The sequence below is a fragment of the Cyprinus carpio genome, chromosome A1, assembly GCF_018340385.1.
Source record: "Cyprinus carpio isolate SPL01 chromosome A1, ASM1834038v1, whole genome shotgun sequence".
Taxonomy (NCBI): Eukaryota; Metazoa; Chordata; class Actinopteri; order Cypriniformes; family Cyprinidae; genus Cyprinus; species Cyprinus carpio.
This window is the reverse complement of record NC_056572.1, coordinates 3,986,917-4,004,014: the sequence shown is the minus strand read 5'-3', so window position 1 is coordinate 4,004,014 and position 17,098 is coordinate 3,986,917. Positions and strand designations below refer to the sequence as shown.

At 37.3% G+C, this 17,098-nt stretch overlaps 1 protein-coding gene across 12 annotated transcripts in view; it reads left to right on the top strand.

Annotated features, from left to right (window-relative positions):
- The window catches only part of LOC109096534 (protocadherin Fat 1-like), an 89,015-nt gene that overhangs the window by 11,613 nt on the left and 60,304 nt on the right, over window positions 1–17,098 (top strand). For all 12 annotated transcript variants that reach the window (XR_006161129.1, XR_006161134.1, XR_006161132.1 and 9 more), the window contains exon 3: window positions 13,859–14,173. Coding sequence is in view for 8 of the 12 variants with exons in the window: in XM_042766419.1 (XP_042622353.1) it covers window positions 13,859–14,173 (315 nt within the window). In the remaining 4 variants the exon portion in view is untranslated. The remainder of the gene's footprint in view (window positions 1–13,858; window positions 14,174–17,098) is intronic.

The following is a 17,098-nucleotide window of genomic DNA, read 5'->3' as shown; positions in this document are numbered from 1 at the left end:
AAGGGGCCGGGACTGAGTTTTTTTCTCCTATCACGGTTCTCTGCCATACCTGGTACCACCACATTTCCCACCAAGTGTCAAAATATTGAGCCTATTATGTGACTACTCTCTTCTATTACCAGTCTCGTCTTTTTCTGTCTCTCAGGAGTGTGACTACTTCTTTTCCACTTTTTGCTGAGTGCAAATGACTGTGACTGGCTGACTCTGTGTAGTCTCTGCTTGAGCCTTGTTGCTGGGGCAACCGGATTCTGGAATGCAGGATCAGGAGTTGATTGTAGGGTGCTAAATGAAAAGCACACTTTCCCTTGTTAAAGTCGACTGCCTTCTCCAACTATCAGATCCAATTTTTGGGAACTAGTGCTGATGTTAACTCTTGTAATTTTAATTTTCCTTAAATAAAAGCCTGTTGAGCAAAAGAAGACCATTTATATTTTTGGTCTTAGACGTGTGTGCTACAGGATTGATGGTTTGACGTCAAGCCCAGTATTTCATACTCAAATTCCATATGCCATGGTCCAGCTCTTAGACATGCCAATTCCCATTACGGTGGGCGATGTTGCAGTGTTCACTGTTCCCCTGTGATATAACAGATTTTTTTAACGAGAATCTAAGGCGAGTGACAGCAGATGTAAACATGGCGCTGGTGGAAGCAGAGTGTGAAACCAGAAACGCTAACCACTGACGCGAGACAAACTGTATGATACATCTGCTCCCAAACTATATCTGACTGTGCGTCAAAGTTAACTGACATTTTAGCACTGCACATCTTGGGACTACGTATGTCACACCCACGGCTTTTCCACTCAGAGGTTATAAATGAGAAATGAAGATGAATGCTTTTTATTTCACTGTTGGGCTTCTGCGCTCGACAGATAATCACAACAGCTAGTCATAAAGGCACAACAAATGATTGCATCACGGAGTGTGCAGCAAAAATGCAGTGTTTTTTTGCGAAAAACCTGCACCTGTTTTTGAAATACCTCCATTTAGACAAATTTTTTGTTTTGTATCCATTTTGACAACACAAACCAACATTCAAACAATGTCACAACAAATGATTGCATAGTTCTATTACAGTGATGTAGCCTGGTGTAGAAAGCAATGGCTCAACAGAATTCATTCACTCTTGACTTTGTTGCCCTCAACAAGTCACTGAGCAATTCCCAGTGCCTTTTCATTATCATGTATTTTCTTAACTAGCACTAGAGTGTATTTTGAAATAAATCTGATGGATTTCTGATGGATGTGCCATGAGCTGCAGTGCGCCCTCTAGCTTCAGATGATTGATTGTTCTATTGAGCACTTTCACTAGGATAAATTATTTATGCTGACCTTAATCTGTTCTCAAGTGGTTAATTAACTGATCTGTTCTTAAGTGGTTCATTATCATACTTGTGGATAGGCCGCCATTATTGAAAATCTGAGTGTGATTTTATTTCTGCTAAATATACATGTGCATCTCAATAAATTAGAATGTCGTGGAAAAGTTCATTTCAGTAATTCAACTCAAATTGTGAAACTTGTGTATTAAATAAATTAAGTGCACACAGATTGAATTAGTTTAAGTCTTTGGTTCTTTTAATTGTGATGATTTTGGCTCACATTTAACAAAAACCCACCAATTCACTATCTCAACAAATTAGAATATGGTGACATGCCAATCAGCTAATCCAACTCAAAACACCTGCAAAGTTTTCCTGAGCCTTCAAAATGGTCTCTCAGTTTGGTTCACTAGGCTACACAATCATCGGGAAAACTGCTGATCTGACAGTTGTCCAGAAGACAATCATTGACACTCTTCACAAGAAGGTTAAACCACAAACATTTATTGCCAAAGAAGCTGGCTGTTCACATAGTGCTTTATCCAAGCATGTTAACAGAAAGTTGAGTGGAAGGAAAAAGTGTGGAAGAAAAAGATGCTCAACCAACTGAGAGAACTGCAACCTTATGAGGACTGTCAAGCTAAATTGATCTCAAGAATTTGAGTGAACTTCACAAGGAATGGACTGAGGCTGGGGTCAAGGCATCAAGAGCCACCACACACAGACGTGTCAAAGAATTTGGCTACAGTTGTCGTATTCCTCTTGTTAACCCACTCCTGAACCACTGACAACATCAGAGGCGTCTCACCTGGGCTAAGGAGAGAACATCATTGTTTTCCAAAGTTTCTTTTTCAGATGGCAAGTTTTGTATTTTTCAAGCTCTGGAGGAAGGGTGGGAAGCTCATAGCCCAAGTTGCTTGAAGTCCAGTGTTAAGCAATGCAATTCATCTGCTGGTGTTAGTCCAGTTTTTTGAAAACAAAGACTGCAGTCTACCAAATTTTCCAAAGATGATCTGCTGACCAGCGTTCTGAAGATGCTGATTTCATTTTCCAGCAGGATTTGGCACCTGCCCACACCCCACTGGAAACAGCTTGGTGTGCTGAATGGCCAGCAAACTCACCAGACATGAACCCCAGAGAAGAATCTATGGGGTATTGTCAAGAGGAAAATGAGAAACAAGAGACCAAAAAATGCAGAAGAACTGAAGGCCACTGTCAAAAAAACCTGGGCTTCCATACCACCTCAGTAGTGCCACAAACTGATCACCTCCATGCCACGCCAAATTGAGGCAGTAATTAAAGGGGTCATATGATGCGATTTCAAATTTTCCTTTCTTTTTGGAGTTTTTCAAACTCTTGGTGAATAAAGAAGATCTGTGAAGTTGCAAAGACTAAAGTCTCAAATCCAAAGAGATTTAAGAGAAGTTAATACTCGTCCACACCCCACTGAAACAGCTCGTTCTAACACGCCCCCACATATCTACGTCAATATGTGGGCAAATTTGCATAATGCCGCCCAGATGTTCATGCAAAGAAAGAAGGCGTACCTTTTATTCTCGTTGTAGTATTGTTGTTGCTGCTGCCGCCATGTCGTATAGACGCTGTGTGTTTCACTGTGAATGCGAAACTACTTTGTTTGGCCTTCCAAAAGAGGACGATATCCGCTTCGTCATGTCTGGAGCTGATCCGTGCTAGTCGCTGAGGAAATACATCAACTTTGCACTGTGGATCGCTGAATTGGCTTTCACCGTGGATGAAGCCCGGGGTCGTCACATGTGGTTGCTGCAAGGCCAAGGTACGCTCCTTCGAAGAATCTGCCTGCTCATTGAAGCTGGCTGCGGCTCACTCTAGACCGCGACTCACTCTAGGACTCTGGCCTCTGCTCACTCAAGGCCACAGTGCCTCTGTTTCGTTGAGAAAGGGAAACTACTTTGTTTTTGCCTTCCAAAAGAAAACACGACTAGAAATCATGTTTATATCACGTTTATAATGGGTTTTATGTTTTTGTCTCGTCGCTCCGGCCAGACAAGGCATCACAATATGTTAAGAGGCGTAACATTTCCATCGCACGCTTGGCCAATCACAGCACACCTCGCTTTTCAGAGAGATGAGCCTTGTGAAAATAGATGCATTTCAGAAGGTGGGGCATAGAGGAGAATCAATAATGTACAGTATGAGGAAAATAATGTGTTTTTTTAACCTTAAACTGCATAAACACATTTCATTACACCAAATACACCAAATAATGTTCTTTTTAGCAGCATCATATGACCCCTTTAAAGCAAAAGGAGCCCCTACCAAGTATTTAGTACATGTACAGTAAATGAACATACTTTCCAGAAGGCCAACAATTCACTAAAAATGTATTTTTTATTGGTCTTATGAAGTATTCTAATTTGTTGAGATTTTATTTATTTAGAATTATTTAGAATTTAATACACGAGTTTCACAGTTTGAGTTGAATTACTGAAATAAATTAACTTGTAGTGATTTGCGATTAGCTTTCCTTGTTTTTGTTTGCCACTTAATATATAATGACAGTATATAATGCATTAATAATAATAATATATAATGTAATCGTAATAATAAAGTGCTTCTCATTTTCTCAATTTTGGGAAGATGGTTGGCCAATGTTGTGTTATAAGCAACCCGAACACAGAGCACATGCATGATAAGTTTGTGATGAGCAGAATATGATGCAAACCAAGTTGAGACTTGACAGAATCATGAGCTGCTCGTCTGTAAAAGAACGCAGTGCAGCACTTCGCTCTGAAACGTTCTGCTCATATTTTTATTTCATTAAACTGCAGCCATTGCGATTTGATAATTGGACTAAGCCATATTGTGATTTCGGTTTTAATGTAGATTTTTGGTAACACTTTACAATGAGGTGCCATGAACAAACAATGAACAATACAGTATATATTAATCTTTGTTAATGTTAGTTAATGAAAATACAGTTGTTCATTGTTAGTTTTGTTAATTCACAGTGTGTTAACTAATGTTAACATGCACAACTTTTGATTTAATAATGCATTAGTAAATGATGAAATTAACATTAACTAAGATTAATAAACGCTGTAGAAGTATTGTTCATGCTTAGTTCATGTCAACTAAAGGAGTTAACTAATGTTAACTAATGAACCTTATTCTAAAGTGTTACCAAAAAAAAGTATTAAAACAGTAAAAACAGCAATAAGTATAATGTACATTGACATTTTTTCATGTAGTCTTTGCTGCAGTCAGGCTTGCCCAGCTTGAAGGCTTTGCATGTTTTCAGGTTTGTAGTCATAAGACTGTCCATGTAAACTCCCTCAGAAACAATTAAAGTAGGAGCATAGGCTTATGCCTTTATTTAGACTGGTTTGTGTGTTATGAACACTTTAATGTATGTAACCCGATATCACAGTGTCTGTGTTTGTTTTGGAATGTTGGTTGCACAGCTTTGCCCCTAGATAACGGTTAGGTATAAATTTGTGTTCATAATGATGTGTAAAACTGTAATTAAGAGTCTAGTTAAGAGTCAGACATCTGGGGTTTGAACCAAATGACTTTTCTATTCCCTGTGTTTTACTGCCTCGCTAGACTCCTCCCTGCAATATTTTAAACACCTTTGATCCTCGCCACACAGAAACACTTCAAGGAGCGCACGTTTATAAATAGAAAAGTTAGAGGAAAAAAGAAGTAAGGCTTTCAAAATGTCAACGCAGCACCCCGTATGAAATATACTCTCACTTCATAGTCTTATCAGCCTTCCCAAAAGAGGAGAGAAAACACTCCGGCATGAACTGGGACACTAATGCAGCGGACTAGTGATAATGCCAGTGCTGACTATGTCACTGGGCAGCTATTTCATGCTTCAAAAAAATGTTGTTATAACGGAGGACAGACACTTGCTATCAGGAAGGGCTCAAAGATTAAATTCATGGGGGAAAGAGCATGCATAAAGTACAAACATTATATTTAAACAAACATCACTGCCAGTTCTCTGCAAAAACACAAGGTCTTCTTGACAATTAGATATGTTTGGGCATGTGTCAAAAGAAACTTTCAACTGGAATTAATAGGCTAAAGCAAGCAGGAAAAAGAAGAAAAAAAAATTTTTTTTGAATGAATTTCCTCTTCTTTTCAATGCCCCTTTTTTGTGCCAGCTTAGAATTTGTCACCATAGTAATTTTTTTCCTCAAGATTGCAGTGTATAGGTTTATATCTTAATTTTTTATTTTTTTGCTTCCACTCACTCTATGATTTTTAGATGATAAGATTAGTGTAATATGTAGAGCGAGACACAATGACATAATGCGAGTGTACTATATTAAGTCAGTCAAATCATTCTTTTCCTCCTAAGTATGATTTTTCCCTCCAGCCAGATGTTACAAGCTGTTTTTTTAGTGCTAGTCAGGTTGGTAGTTGCTTTGTTAGTCCGGACGATATAGTGAAGATGCAATGATGCGTAACAAGAGGCTCAAGAGGCTCCACAAGCCCGTAATCACATGTCCAGGATGCCTTGCAGATAAGATGGCTTTTGTGTGCCAGAGTGTTTGCTAAAGTCATCAAGCACTCATTCTTTAATTGCTTCCTCAATCTGCTATTAGAGGCCGATAACCACGGCAGTGGCAGTCCCTTTTTTTTCTAAACTAGATTTGTGTTGGTTTCCAAGACAATTTTAGTCTAGAATGCATCTTTTCCCATACATACATTAATAGCTTTTTCAAAGTTTGAAGTTTATTCAATACTCTGAATATTTAGGGCTCAACATTAAGAATGGCCTGCTGGCCTACATGCATTTTTATGCCCTGTAAACTTAAATATTTGGTGTTCTTTGTGGTTATAAATTCTACTTGCCCAAGTCAGCTAGGTGACAATATATATATATATATATATATATATATATATATATATATATATATATATATATATATATATATATATATATATAAATATATATATATATATATGAATTTGATGATTTTTAAGAAATATTATACATTTATAATTGGGCATGGGCCAGTATGAGATTTTTACGTTATGATAACCTTAAGCAAAAATAACACGGTTTCAGGATATCACGGTATTGTTGTTACAGCTCTGAAATTTGTTATTTTTAAATTAAATGACTGGGTAAAAAAAAAATAAAACCTTTTTTTCCCGCTGGACACAATATATTTTGTTTTTGAGTAACATACAGAATATTAGAAACAATATATTTTTTTCTTTTTTCTTTTTTCTTTTATTTGTTTCCTAAAAAAATAAAATAAAGACTGACATCTTTATTTAACCTAAATCTGTAATTACAGATATTTAATTTTAGTTATATAATTAAAATACATGTAATTGATATCATTTCATATCATTTAGTTATATAACAATAATCATATACATAATTTGATTTAATAATAACCCAATTTGAAGCAAAAACTGAATTTTCTGACAAGCCTTGTGAAATTATACCACGTAAACTTTTCAGAAGACAGTCAGCTTCCCCAGAAACACATTCAATATAACCCCCAACAATCAATATTGAGGATTTTCCTCCCAATAGTTTGTGCATCATGAACAGTGAGTGATCTGCCCGCTACAGTATTTTTCTCTGTGCGTCTGTCTTCAGCGTCTCTGGCCTGTGTTAACGGGCATTAACAGACTTCATATTTTCACATAAATGACATTTTGGAAAATGATTGCATTGCAACGCAGTTTGTCCACGTCCTGAACAGAGAGTTGCAATAAGGCAAAAAACAGGCAGTTTTCGATCGTGTAAAGGTCAAAGTATATTTCGGCCGTCCGCGCACCGTCTGCCTTATGTTATTTTCGTAATCAAGAGGGCTCGCGGACAGCTGCGCTCCCCGTGGTACTGCGCATGTGAGCTCATCCGTCCGCGCTCATCTATGGTTAAGTATACTTTTGAAAGCTGTGCGGACGCGGCTGTGAGCGAGACCGAAAGGAACGCTGAATGTGAAGTGTACCCGGGCCTTAAGTTCAGCCATCCTACACAGACGTGACTGACCTCACCAAAAGGAGGAGGAGGGATCAGTGTTACTCTCTAAACTGCACTCAGTCTGAGGGATTCCTACTCTTTCAGTCATTGAGGAGACATGGAAAACAGCGCATACCGCAGGAACGGTATAATGGAAAATATTAGTGGTTTTGAAACCGTGAAATTTTTTAAAACGCGGAATACTTTGAAACCGATTATCTGCCCATGCCTATTTATAATATTACAAATGATTATTAAAAATACGTAAATGTAAAAAAAAATGCTAATAATATCAGAGAGTTAAAGAGCATAAAATGTATAAATCAAGATTATTTATGTTTGTGTGTGTGTGCGTTGTGGCCAGCAAGACAATAATGTGGTAAGCAACTAAATAAATAAATAAATAAATTATGATGATTTTTAAAAAGTATTATAAATGACATTTTTCATGAAATTAAAAATGAATATAAAAATAAATGTTAAAAAACAAGTATTTTAGATGGTATTTTTTTTGTTAAATTAAAAATGAATATAAAAAGTTTAGATTTGTTATTTGTATTTTGTTTTGGGGCAAGTGATGAAAAAGTATTATAAATGACATTTTTTATGTGAAATTAAAAATGAATATAAAAATTGATGTTTGTAAAGGGTGTGGTGATGTTTTTCTATATAGAAAAATCACTTCCAGGCCTCCAGCTGCATTTCGTGCCACAGCAATGACATCATGTGTAAACAACCTATATTTGAATTATTATAATTATTGTTATTAATATAAATGTGAAATTAAAAATAAACAGCAACAAAATATAATTTAAAAGTAAAAATTATACATGTAAATATAAAATTATATGTTTAAAACAATATTTATTTTGTCTATTGGGGCCATTGAAAATGTTGGCAGGACAGTTAGAAATCTAAGAAGTGGCCCAAATGGGCAAACTAAAGAAAATCATTCTGTTGAGCCCAGATATTTTTCAAGGTTTTATGTTTGTTCATAGTACAAGTATTCCTCAAGGCTTGTACCATCTAGGTGCTCCTACATCCCTAAAGTGAAAGTAATGGGGTAGAGCCCTTTTAAAAAAAGCCCCTAAAAATACTCTGGGAACCAAGAGTTCCCCTCCAAGGGAAAGGAGGGGGGAGGTGGGGTGATGGGAGCTTAGCCGAGGGTTCCCTCATAATACTCTTGGTTCTGACACTGGAATCTAAACTATTTCTCTGGAGTCTCGGGAAAGAAAAATATCGAAAATAGAGTGAAGCGGGAGGTGGAGAGAAAAATCGTTGAGAAAGTTTATGTAAGCATGTGAGCAGGAGGCCTAAGAAGGTTGAGGAATGCAGGAGCCCGGCAAACAGAATTAACCTAACCAGTTCAAAGAGAAACGGACCACTTTTTAAAGTGCAGACCAGGAGAATACAAGCTGCCCTAACTTATCCTTCTGCTTCCACCACCTCCACTACATATGTGAAACTGTGTAGAGTCACTCTCTGAAGGTCAGAGAATTGCTCAGAGTTAGTCAGGCTTTGCTTTGATGATATTCACAGCCTTTCTGCGAACGTCAAGTGTGCTTAGAGGAGCTGAAGTCTTGTTGAAGGTCATTGGATTGCTCAGAGTTAGTAAGGATTACGATATTGACAGTTTTTTGAAGGCAACTTGTCTCTTTAGGAAAATGAGTACTAGGGATAAACAGGGTTTTGCATATCTTAATCCCCTATTTGACATCCTTGGTAATCTTTTTCTGGCTTTCTAATTTGGAGAAATTGCCAGCTTTTCGCACACATACAATTTGCAATTTCTCAAAGTGAAGCTGTGTCACCTTTTTGTTTGTGTGTAGAAAGAAGAAATGAGCGGCTGCTTTTAGCCTTAAAAACACACTTTTTACACTCTCTCTAGTTTAGTTTACCCAGCAACAATGTCCAACAGTGGATGTACATAGGTCATGAGAAAATCAGATAATATTTTTATTTTACAAATAACTGTGAAAGAGTAGACAGGAGACAATAGGGAGAAGAACCGAACAATGACCTAAGCTGGATTCAGTCACATGACCATCAGGTCACATCATGTTGGTGAACTCATACTACTCAACAAGCCATGTGTTCAGTGAGACCATCTCTCTGAAACCTCATTTTGGGAAAGTTGAGAAACATTAGACGAGGGAATGCAGCTTAGAGGTTGTACTATTCCCCAATCCACTTAACATTACCATCATTATGGTCCTTGATACTCTCAACCAGGACCAGACTTTCACATGTCAAGTCAAGATCAGAAACCAAGAAATGCTTGTTAACTCAGTGTGGTGATGGTGTAGTTGTGGCCTTCCCATGATCTAATCAGTCACTGGGGATGTTGACCCAGTCTGAGAATGAAATTGGCTTCCTTTCTGTCTGTCTCTCTTTGCACACACAAATATGCACACACACCTTCGTGCAAGGTCAGCCATGAGTCAGTGCGAGTGGTTCTCATTGTTCATTGAGGCACTCAGGTTGCTGTGAAATGTCTCGCTTCAGGGTGAAGAAATAAACAGACAAAGCAGCCAGAAAGAAAGACCTGCTGTATTTCTGTCATCATATTTTATAGCTTCAGGGCAGGTTTTACAACATCCTCAACCACAGTTGATTCAAAGGTGTGGTAGAATACCTATGAAACAACCTTAATGCACTGAGTGAATCATTACAATTACAGATCATCCAGATTGTGTTTGAATGCGCCAGGATGTTTATATGGAATTTCTGAATTCCAAGGCTTGTTTGAACTAAACCTGGCTCTATCTATTGCTAGTTAGTAGGCAAATATCTATTTTTTAAGGTACAAACTTCTTGTTGCACTCCTGTGTTGAAGATTATACTAGCATTTAAGCTTGAGCTTTAATGCTATGCTGAAGAATGCCTGAAGCTTCTTCTCAATCAGAGTTGGTTAGTATTGTAAAGGACTCGTGTGTATGAATCGGAATCCTGTGGGGAATGTTTATTGTTAGGTAAATGTCCTTGCATTTCAATTCGGATATATTCCACTCAGCTAGGCACCTAGAGGATGACTGATTGCGGGTAGTGTGGGTGGTAAATCCATGCTGTTGGATTTAAAGTCTATTCAGACCAAGTCAAATTTGAATGAATTTTAGTCTGGCTTGTAAGCTTCCTTATCAGTTCACTCTCTAAATAAGTGTAAAATTGCCATAAGTATACAATAGATATGAAGTATATTTTAGCGTAGTATGATCATTAGTGAAAGTGATGAGCTTTACTGGGAGTGTGCTTGTGTGTTGGTGAAGTCATCATCCTGTTGACTGCTTTTTCCAGCAGTGGCCTTTTGAGCTTGAAGGAGTTGCTTTCTTTTGTGTGTGTTCCCTGGTCATCCAAATGAGCACTCAAGCATGGACAGTCGTTTGGCAGAGACAAAGCTCATTTTCTGTCTCACCCTTTCTCTCTTCTGCTACCACCTCTTTCTCATCCACATCTATCGTTAAGCTCCTCTGACTCTATTTGATACAGCTTCATACCCTGCTAGCCGCTCACGCACACGCTCACACACACACACACACACACACACACACACACACACACACACACACACACACCCTGCACACCGGGGAAGTCGTGGCCTAATGGTTAGAGAGTCGGACTCCCAATCGAGGGTTGTGAGTTCGAGTCTCGGGCCGGCAGGAATTGTAGGTGGGGGGAGTGCATGTACAGTTCTCTCTCCACCTTCAATACCATGACTTAGGTGCCCTTGAGCAAGGCACCGAACCCCCAACTGCTCCCCGGGCGCCGCAGCCATAAAATGGCTGCCCACTGCTCCGGGTGTGTGTTCACAGTGTGTGTGTGGTGTGTGTTCACTGCTCTGTGTGTGTGCACTTCGGATGGGTTTAAATGCAGAGCATGAATTCTGAGTATGGGTCACCATACTTGGCTGAATGTCACGTCACTTCACTTTCACACACACACACACACACACTCGTTTGCCTTTGTTGTTCTTTCTTCTCAGCCAAAAATCTACAAAGAAAAGTTTTTTCTTATAGATGTCCAACATTCAAAGACTTGCACAAACAATTTCTGCACTCAACCTCAGTTTAGTACACTTAAACTTCTACAAGTGTATGAGTTAATCTTCAGTGCTAAACGAATCCTTTGCAAAGTTCAGTTTAACAACCTTAAATATGATTTATTAGGTTGCCAAGGCGAGAATTGCAATTACTATTGCTCGTACTTGTGGTGAGAGATTTTAACAAATCCCTGCCCGAGGCATTAAAATTATGCATGTAACTCATCCCACATTATTTGTGCATGAACAACACCTCAAATCGTAGGACTTTTGACTATGCTATTAGCTTTCTAAGCGACAATTTCTATAGTATTATGAATGTTAGAGTCATTAGAGATATGCATTAATCATTAGAGAGTTTTGGGGTGAATTATTTTAGCTGGTTTGCAACCTCATATATGATGGTTAACCTGAATTTACTTCAGTGTCACATGATCCTTCATAAGTCATTCTAATATGCTGATTTGCTGCTCAAGAAACATTTCTCATTATTATCGTTGTCAAAAACAGCTTTGCTGCTTAATGTTGTTGTGGAGACTTTGATAAATCTTTTTGGACTCTCAATAGAAAGTTCAAAAGAACAGCATTTATTTTGAATAGAAATATTTTGTAACATTAGAAAAGTTTCTACTGTCATAAATTAGAAATGTTGTCTACTGCCTTTTAAATATATTTAATGTCCCTGCTGAATAAAAGTATTCATAATTTGAAAACCTTGACCCCAAGCTGTTCTAAAAGTGAAAAAATCTAGTAAAAAAAATAGTCTCACTTTTTTCATTTGTCTTATTTCTGATGCATGTTTTTACTCTAAGTATTAACTCTGCAGAGCTTTTACAATGTTGAGGATATATTAGTGCTGATCTATGGGCCACCCTACACCAACAGCCACGGGCAAGATGAAGTGAGCTATCCGTTTCCTTTCTCTCACCTCCTATATTAGAGCCTTAAGCTATCCAGCTAAATTCAGGTGTTACGGATCAATGATGAATGAAAAATAAGGCCAAGAACGTCTAATAAAACAGCCTGAGTCTTTGAAAAGCAGTAGTTTTTCTTGTCTGTTTTTAAAAGAGTAAGTCTCCTTTTCCTCACGTAAACCTGTTGAGGCTCCATCTAGTCCTCTTGACTTTGTTAAAGCCCAGCAGAGCAAGTTAAGAAGACAAAGAACCAGAACTGGTGCTATGCACTGTGCAAAAAGATTGTTCTGGAACAAATCGGATAACGTCATGGCTACCTTGTTTCGTATGTCCTTGTGCGACATACTTGTACTTTGTAGCTAAACATGATTGTTGAGTTGGCTTAATGAAGTTAAAGTGAATGAGACTATTCTTGAAATGTTTGCAACCTGAATAAACACAGGACCTTAAGATTTCTTAACAAGCTAGGTATAATCTCAAAGTACTAGGGCTCAAGTTTAATCGGATCGAGTTTTCAACGACAGGAGCCTCCCTGTTCTGGCAGGAGCAAACTTTGGCCAGGGAGTGTCTATCTAGCTCTCTTTCTTCATTCACACACCCCACCTGCCTGCCCTCAGTAACGATGAGATCACTCAGCTACTGATAACATTACACGTCTTTTCAGGCAAGCCAAATCTTTATGGCCCTCGACCAAGCCTACACTTTATTCAGTGTGATACAATAAAATATATGTAAGATACAATAAAATGTAATGAATCATTCTGCAGCATAAATTATGCCACACCACTAGCGTGCATGGCCTTGATAATTGTAGAGATCACAAGATATATGTATTTGTAATTGTTCATTCTGCAGCATATATTATGTTGCCATCATATGTGATGGATTTGACTGCTCTTTGAATGCATACCTGCTGTTTGCTCTTTGACGGCCTCCACCTCTTCTTCCTCCCCCATCTGATTACTTTTTGGACAGCTGAGTGCAATGCAGCACACATGTGAAACGTCTCTAATGTTTTGTGATTGCTAGGCAGAAACCCGAACATGTGACTCTGGCTCAAAGCAAGCAAGTTTAATAAAGGCCTTGTACACTTAGAGGACCAATAAGACCACCTATAGGAGGTATTAGGTTCCCACTTAAATCTATCAAAGCCACTTATCTGCTTCTAAGGCTACCATTATCATAGGCAATGCATGATGGGTATAGGATGTTGTGGCTGTGAAATGTAGAAATGCTATTTAAAGGTCTACTTTAGGTTTTTTTACCTAGAGAAAGAAAAGTGAATTGCACTCATTTGTGATGAAAAAATTACTACATTACTTAACAATATTACAACTTTTATATAAAATTGAAAAAAAAATCATTGCTTTATTTTAGGTTACACTTTATTTTACAGTGTCCTTATTACAGTGAAATTATACATTTAAGTACTGAGTAATATGAATGCAATTATGCATAATTTATTGTTATTACTACTGTATAGTAAGTACATGTAAAGTGTAACATACACTTTATATAAATACATACTGATAATATTTCTTCGCTTTAATGTGTTTCTTCATTTTTATGTGTCTTACAGAGTATCTTTAAGATTTCCTTTTGTTATTTTCAGGTGTGATCCGAACACAGGAACTGCTGGACCATGAGACCGTACCTCACTACTGGCTGACAGTCTACGCCACTGACCGTGGTGTGGTCCCACTGTCTTCCTTCGTGGAGGTCTACATCGAAGTCCAGGATGTCAATGATAATGCCCCACAGACCTCTGAACCTGTCTATTATCCGTCCGTCATGGAGAACTCACCTAAAGATGTCTCCATCATCCAGATTGAGGCGTTTGACCCAGACACCAAGTCCAGTGAAAAGCTGTCCTACAAGATCACTAGCGGGAACCCCCAGGGTTTCTTCAGCATCAACCCTAAGACTGGTGAGTGTTTCAAAGAGCTTTTCATCTTTTCATCTTACAGTCCTTCTAGCAGTCGATTTGAAGATACTGAGGTTGACAGAATTTATTAAATATGGGCTCAAATCAGACATAAGGCAGATTTATTTGATATATAAATAATTGCTATTTTAAAGGATTTGGCACACATATTGGTCAACTACTACACTAAAAACATGTTCTATTTAAAGCGCTATTAAAATAATTACATACCAGAATAAATTTTTTATTAATTCACGAATAACCTAAATGCTGAAATTTCAGGTCCAAAGGAATTTTTTTTTTTTTTTTTAAGAAATTGATACTTTTAAACAGCAAGGACACATTAAATGGATCAGAAATGGCAGTAAAGACATTTATAATTTAAAAGAATATTTTTATTTCAAATAAATGCTTTTTTAACTTTTTTTTTTTAAAGGATTCTTGGAAAAAAAAATATTTTTGAGGATATAAATATTTTGGGTGTTTTGAATTTTGATTTTTGATTTTAAGAATAAATTCTATTTCAAAATATATTGGAAATAAATGGAAAAATCGTTATTTTAAATTGAAATAATATTTCACAGTTTTACTGTTTTTACTGTATTTTTGATCAAAGAAATGTATTATTGTTTTTGATTTATTTATTAAAACTTTAAGTCTTACTGAGCCCAGTAGTGAACAGCATGGCAACTAACAGTAGTTCTGTTAATCATTTGTTCAGCTGGCACACAACTTAGCAAATCATTTCCTAGTCCAGCATGGTTTGCAGAGCATATTCTGTTCGAAAGGGCCATTTTTATGTCATATTTACCTACATCAGTACAGTGAAAATGGTCCATCAGAGTAGACATCCATCAACAGGATTCATACAAACAGTAAGAGATAGGTTAGCTACTGTACATCCTAATGCTCTTCTGAGATTCTTTGCATGCCATCAGTCCCAAACCTCTGTTTTTATGTAAATCTACTGAAGCATAAGGCTCAGTGAATAAGTGTACGAAGGTGCACTCGCCCGCTGTCAGATCTACTCCATGTTCTTGTTTTCTCACCATGTATCTCTCTCTGTCGCTTTTCTCTCTTTTTCACTCTCTTCATGGATCACTGTGTACGCATATGGGGTTTGCTAAATGGACCCACACTGAATATTTTATGCAGCTATGGTTCCCTCTCCTCATGCTCCTCTCCCCCATAGAGTAGAACATGATTTTGCAGGCATACAGAGGAGAATAGGCATAAAAAGGTGCAAACAGCAGATCCAGAGGCCGGGCAGCTGTAGAAGACCTTTGCTTAAAATTATTCAAACTTCAAGTTCAGGACTTTTCAAAAACATGTTAGGTCACATTACCTAGTGCCTGCAATATCTTCATTGTTGTCTGAACTTGTTTTAGTGCTAAGAACAAATAACTTTCAACTGAAGACTGTCAGGGCTCTATAATGCGACTGAAAACTACTGCGTGCGACTGTGAAAAGATATTTAGGAGCTTCTGAAACTACCGTTTGTGATGTTTATTGGAAAAAATATCTGTGAACCATTTGCTCTACATTCAGTCTCATTACTGCCTTGGAGAAATAGTTAAGATTTTAAAGAGATATAATTTATGAATGATCTTTCCTGTGGGTAGATTTCTTGGAAATCCACAAGCTTTATATGGATGGAGTGAGTATGTGCATCAAAAAAGCCCACTGAACCTGAAAGCAATCAGTCTGAGAAACTGGCCCTGAAGTTTTATTTGAGTTGAAGGTTTTGGCTAGTCTGTGAAAGTTGGTGGCCAGCCTCTCTCACAGTGTTTTCCTGACTTGTGTGGTCTTTTTTCCCCATGCAGTTACATACACAAATGTGAAGGTTATTTTTGCTAGCAGTGGCCAATGAGAGTTTCAGACCAAATAAGGGTTTGTCCTCCAGCAGACTGAGTTCTCTCAGTAACGGTTCCACACTTGGATTTGCTCCAGGGAAAGAAAGAGAGAGAGATAAAGAGATACAGAAAGAAAGAAAAAAAGAAAGAAAGAGAGGAAAATTGAGGCAGTCTGACTTTTTAGTAGAATATTAACCATTCCGGGAGTGGCCGATGTGTGGATTATTAAAGTGCCTGTCTGTGTGTTACCATGAGAAAGAGATAAGACTTCTAATTAAGAAAGCATGTTTTTGCAGCACTGCTAGTTTTAATTCATAGTGATCAACAGAGATGGTTCTGAGAAGTTCCTGAAATATTTGTCATCTTGCAAGTGCATATCAGATCTTCAGAGGAAGGGCTCTGCAAAGCACAACTGATCTTGTACAGCCATATCGGTATGCAATGTAGACGGTACATAGTTTTTCAAAAGCACAGGGTGCTCACCCACCCAAACACTTAGAGACTCAGACATAATATAATATAACTGGGAGTGATCAGGGATGGGCCTGTCTCTTCAGATAACATACAGCTGCACAGCATGTCTGTAAATGAAGAAAGTTCAATGGAGGAGATCTTTTTTATAGAGATGTTCCATTTATTCAACCGGTTTCTAAAAATAAAAACATAAAAAAGTCAGTTATTTTCAGTCAATGAAAATATTAAAGTTCAGCCTCAAGGCACTGTTGCTAACTACAACTAAAACTATTATATTTGTCATTAACTGTAATAAAGCTGTAATAAAATAACATATAAGATCAACCTACATTATAAAAACTTTAGATTTTTTGAAATTAGAAATGTCTTGGCAACTAACTCAAATAAAAGAAGTTTAAGTTGAAATACTAAAATAATTAAAACAAAAACTGAAACTAAATAAATTCAAGCTTTAAAAAAGCAAATGTAAATAAGCCACATAAGAATTAGTGAAACTTAAACTAAAATTGAAAATATAAAAATGAAAGCTAATTCAAAATATTAATAAACACTATTATAGTATTCAAATAAAATAGTACTGTCTCCAGGTTGATTGATTTGG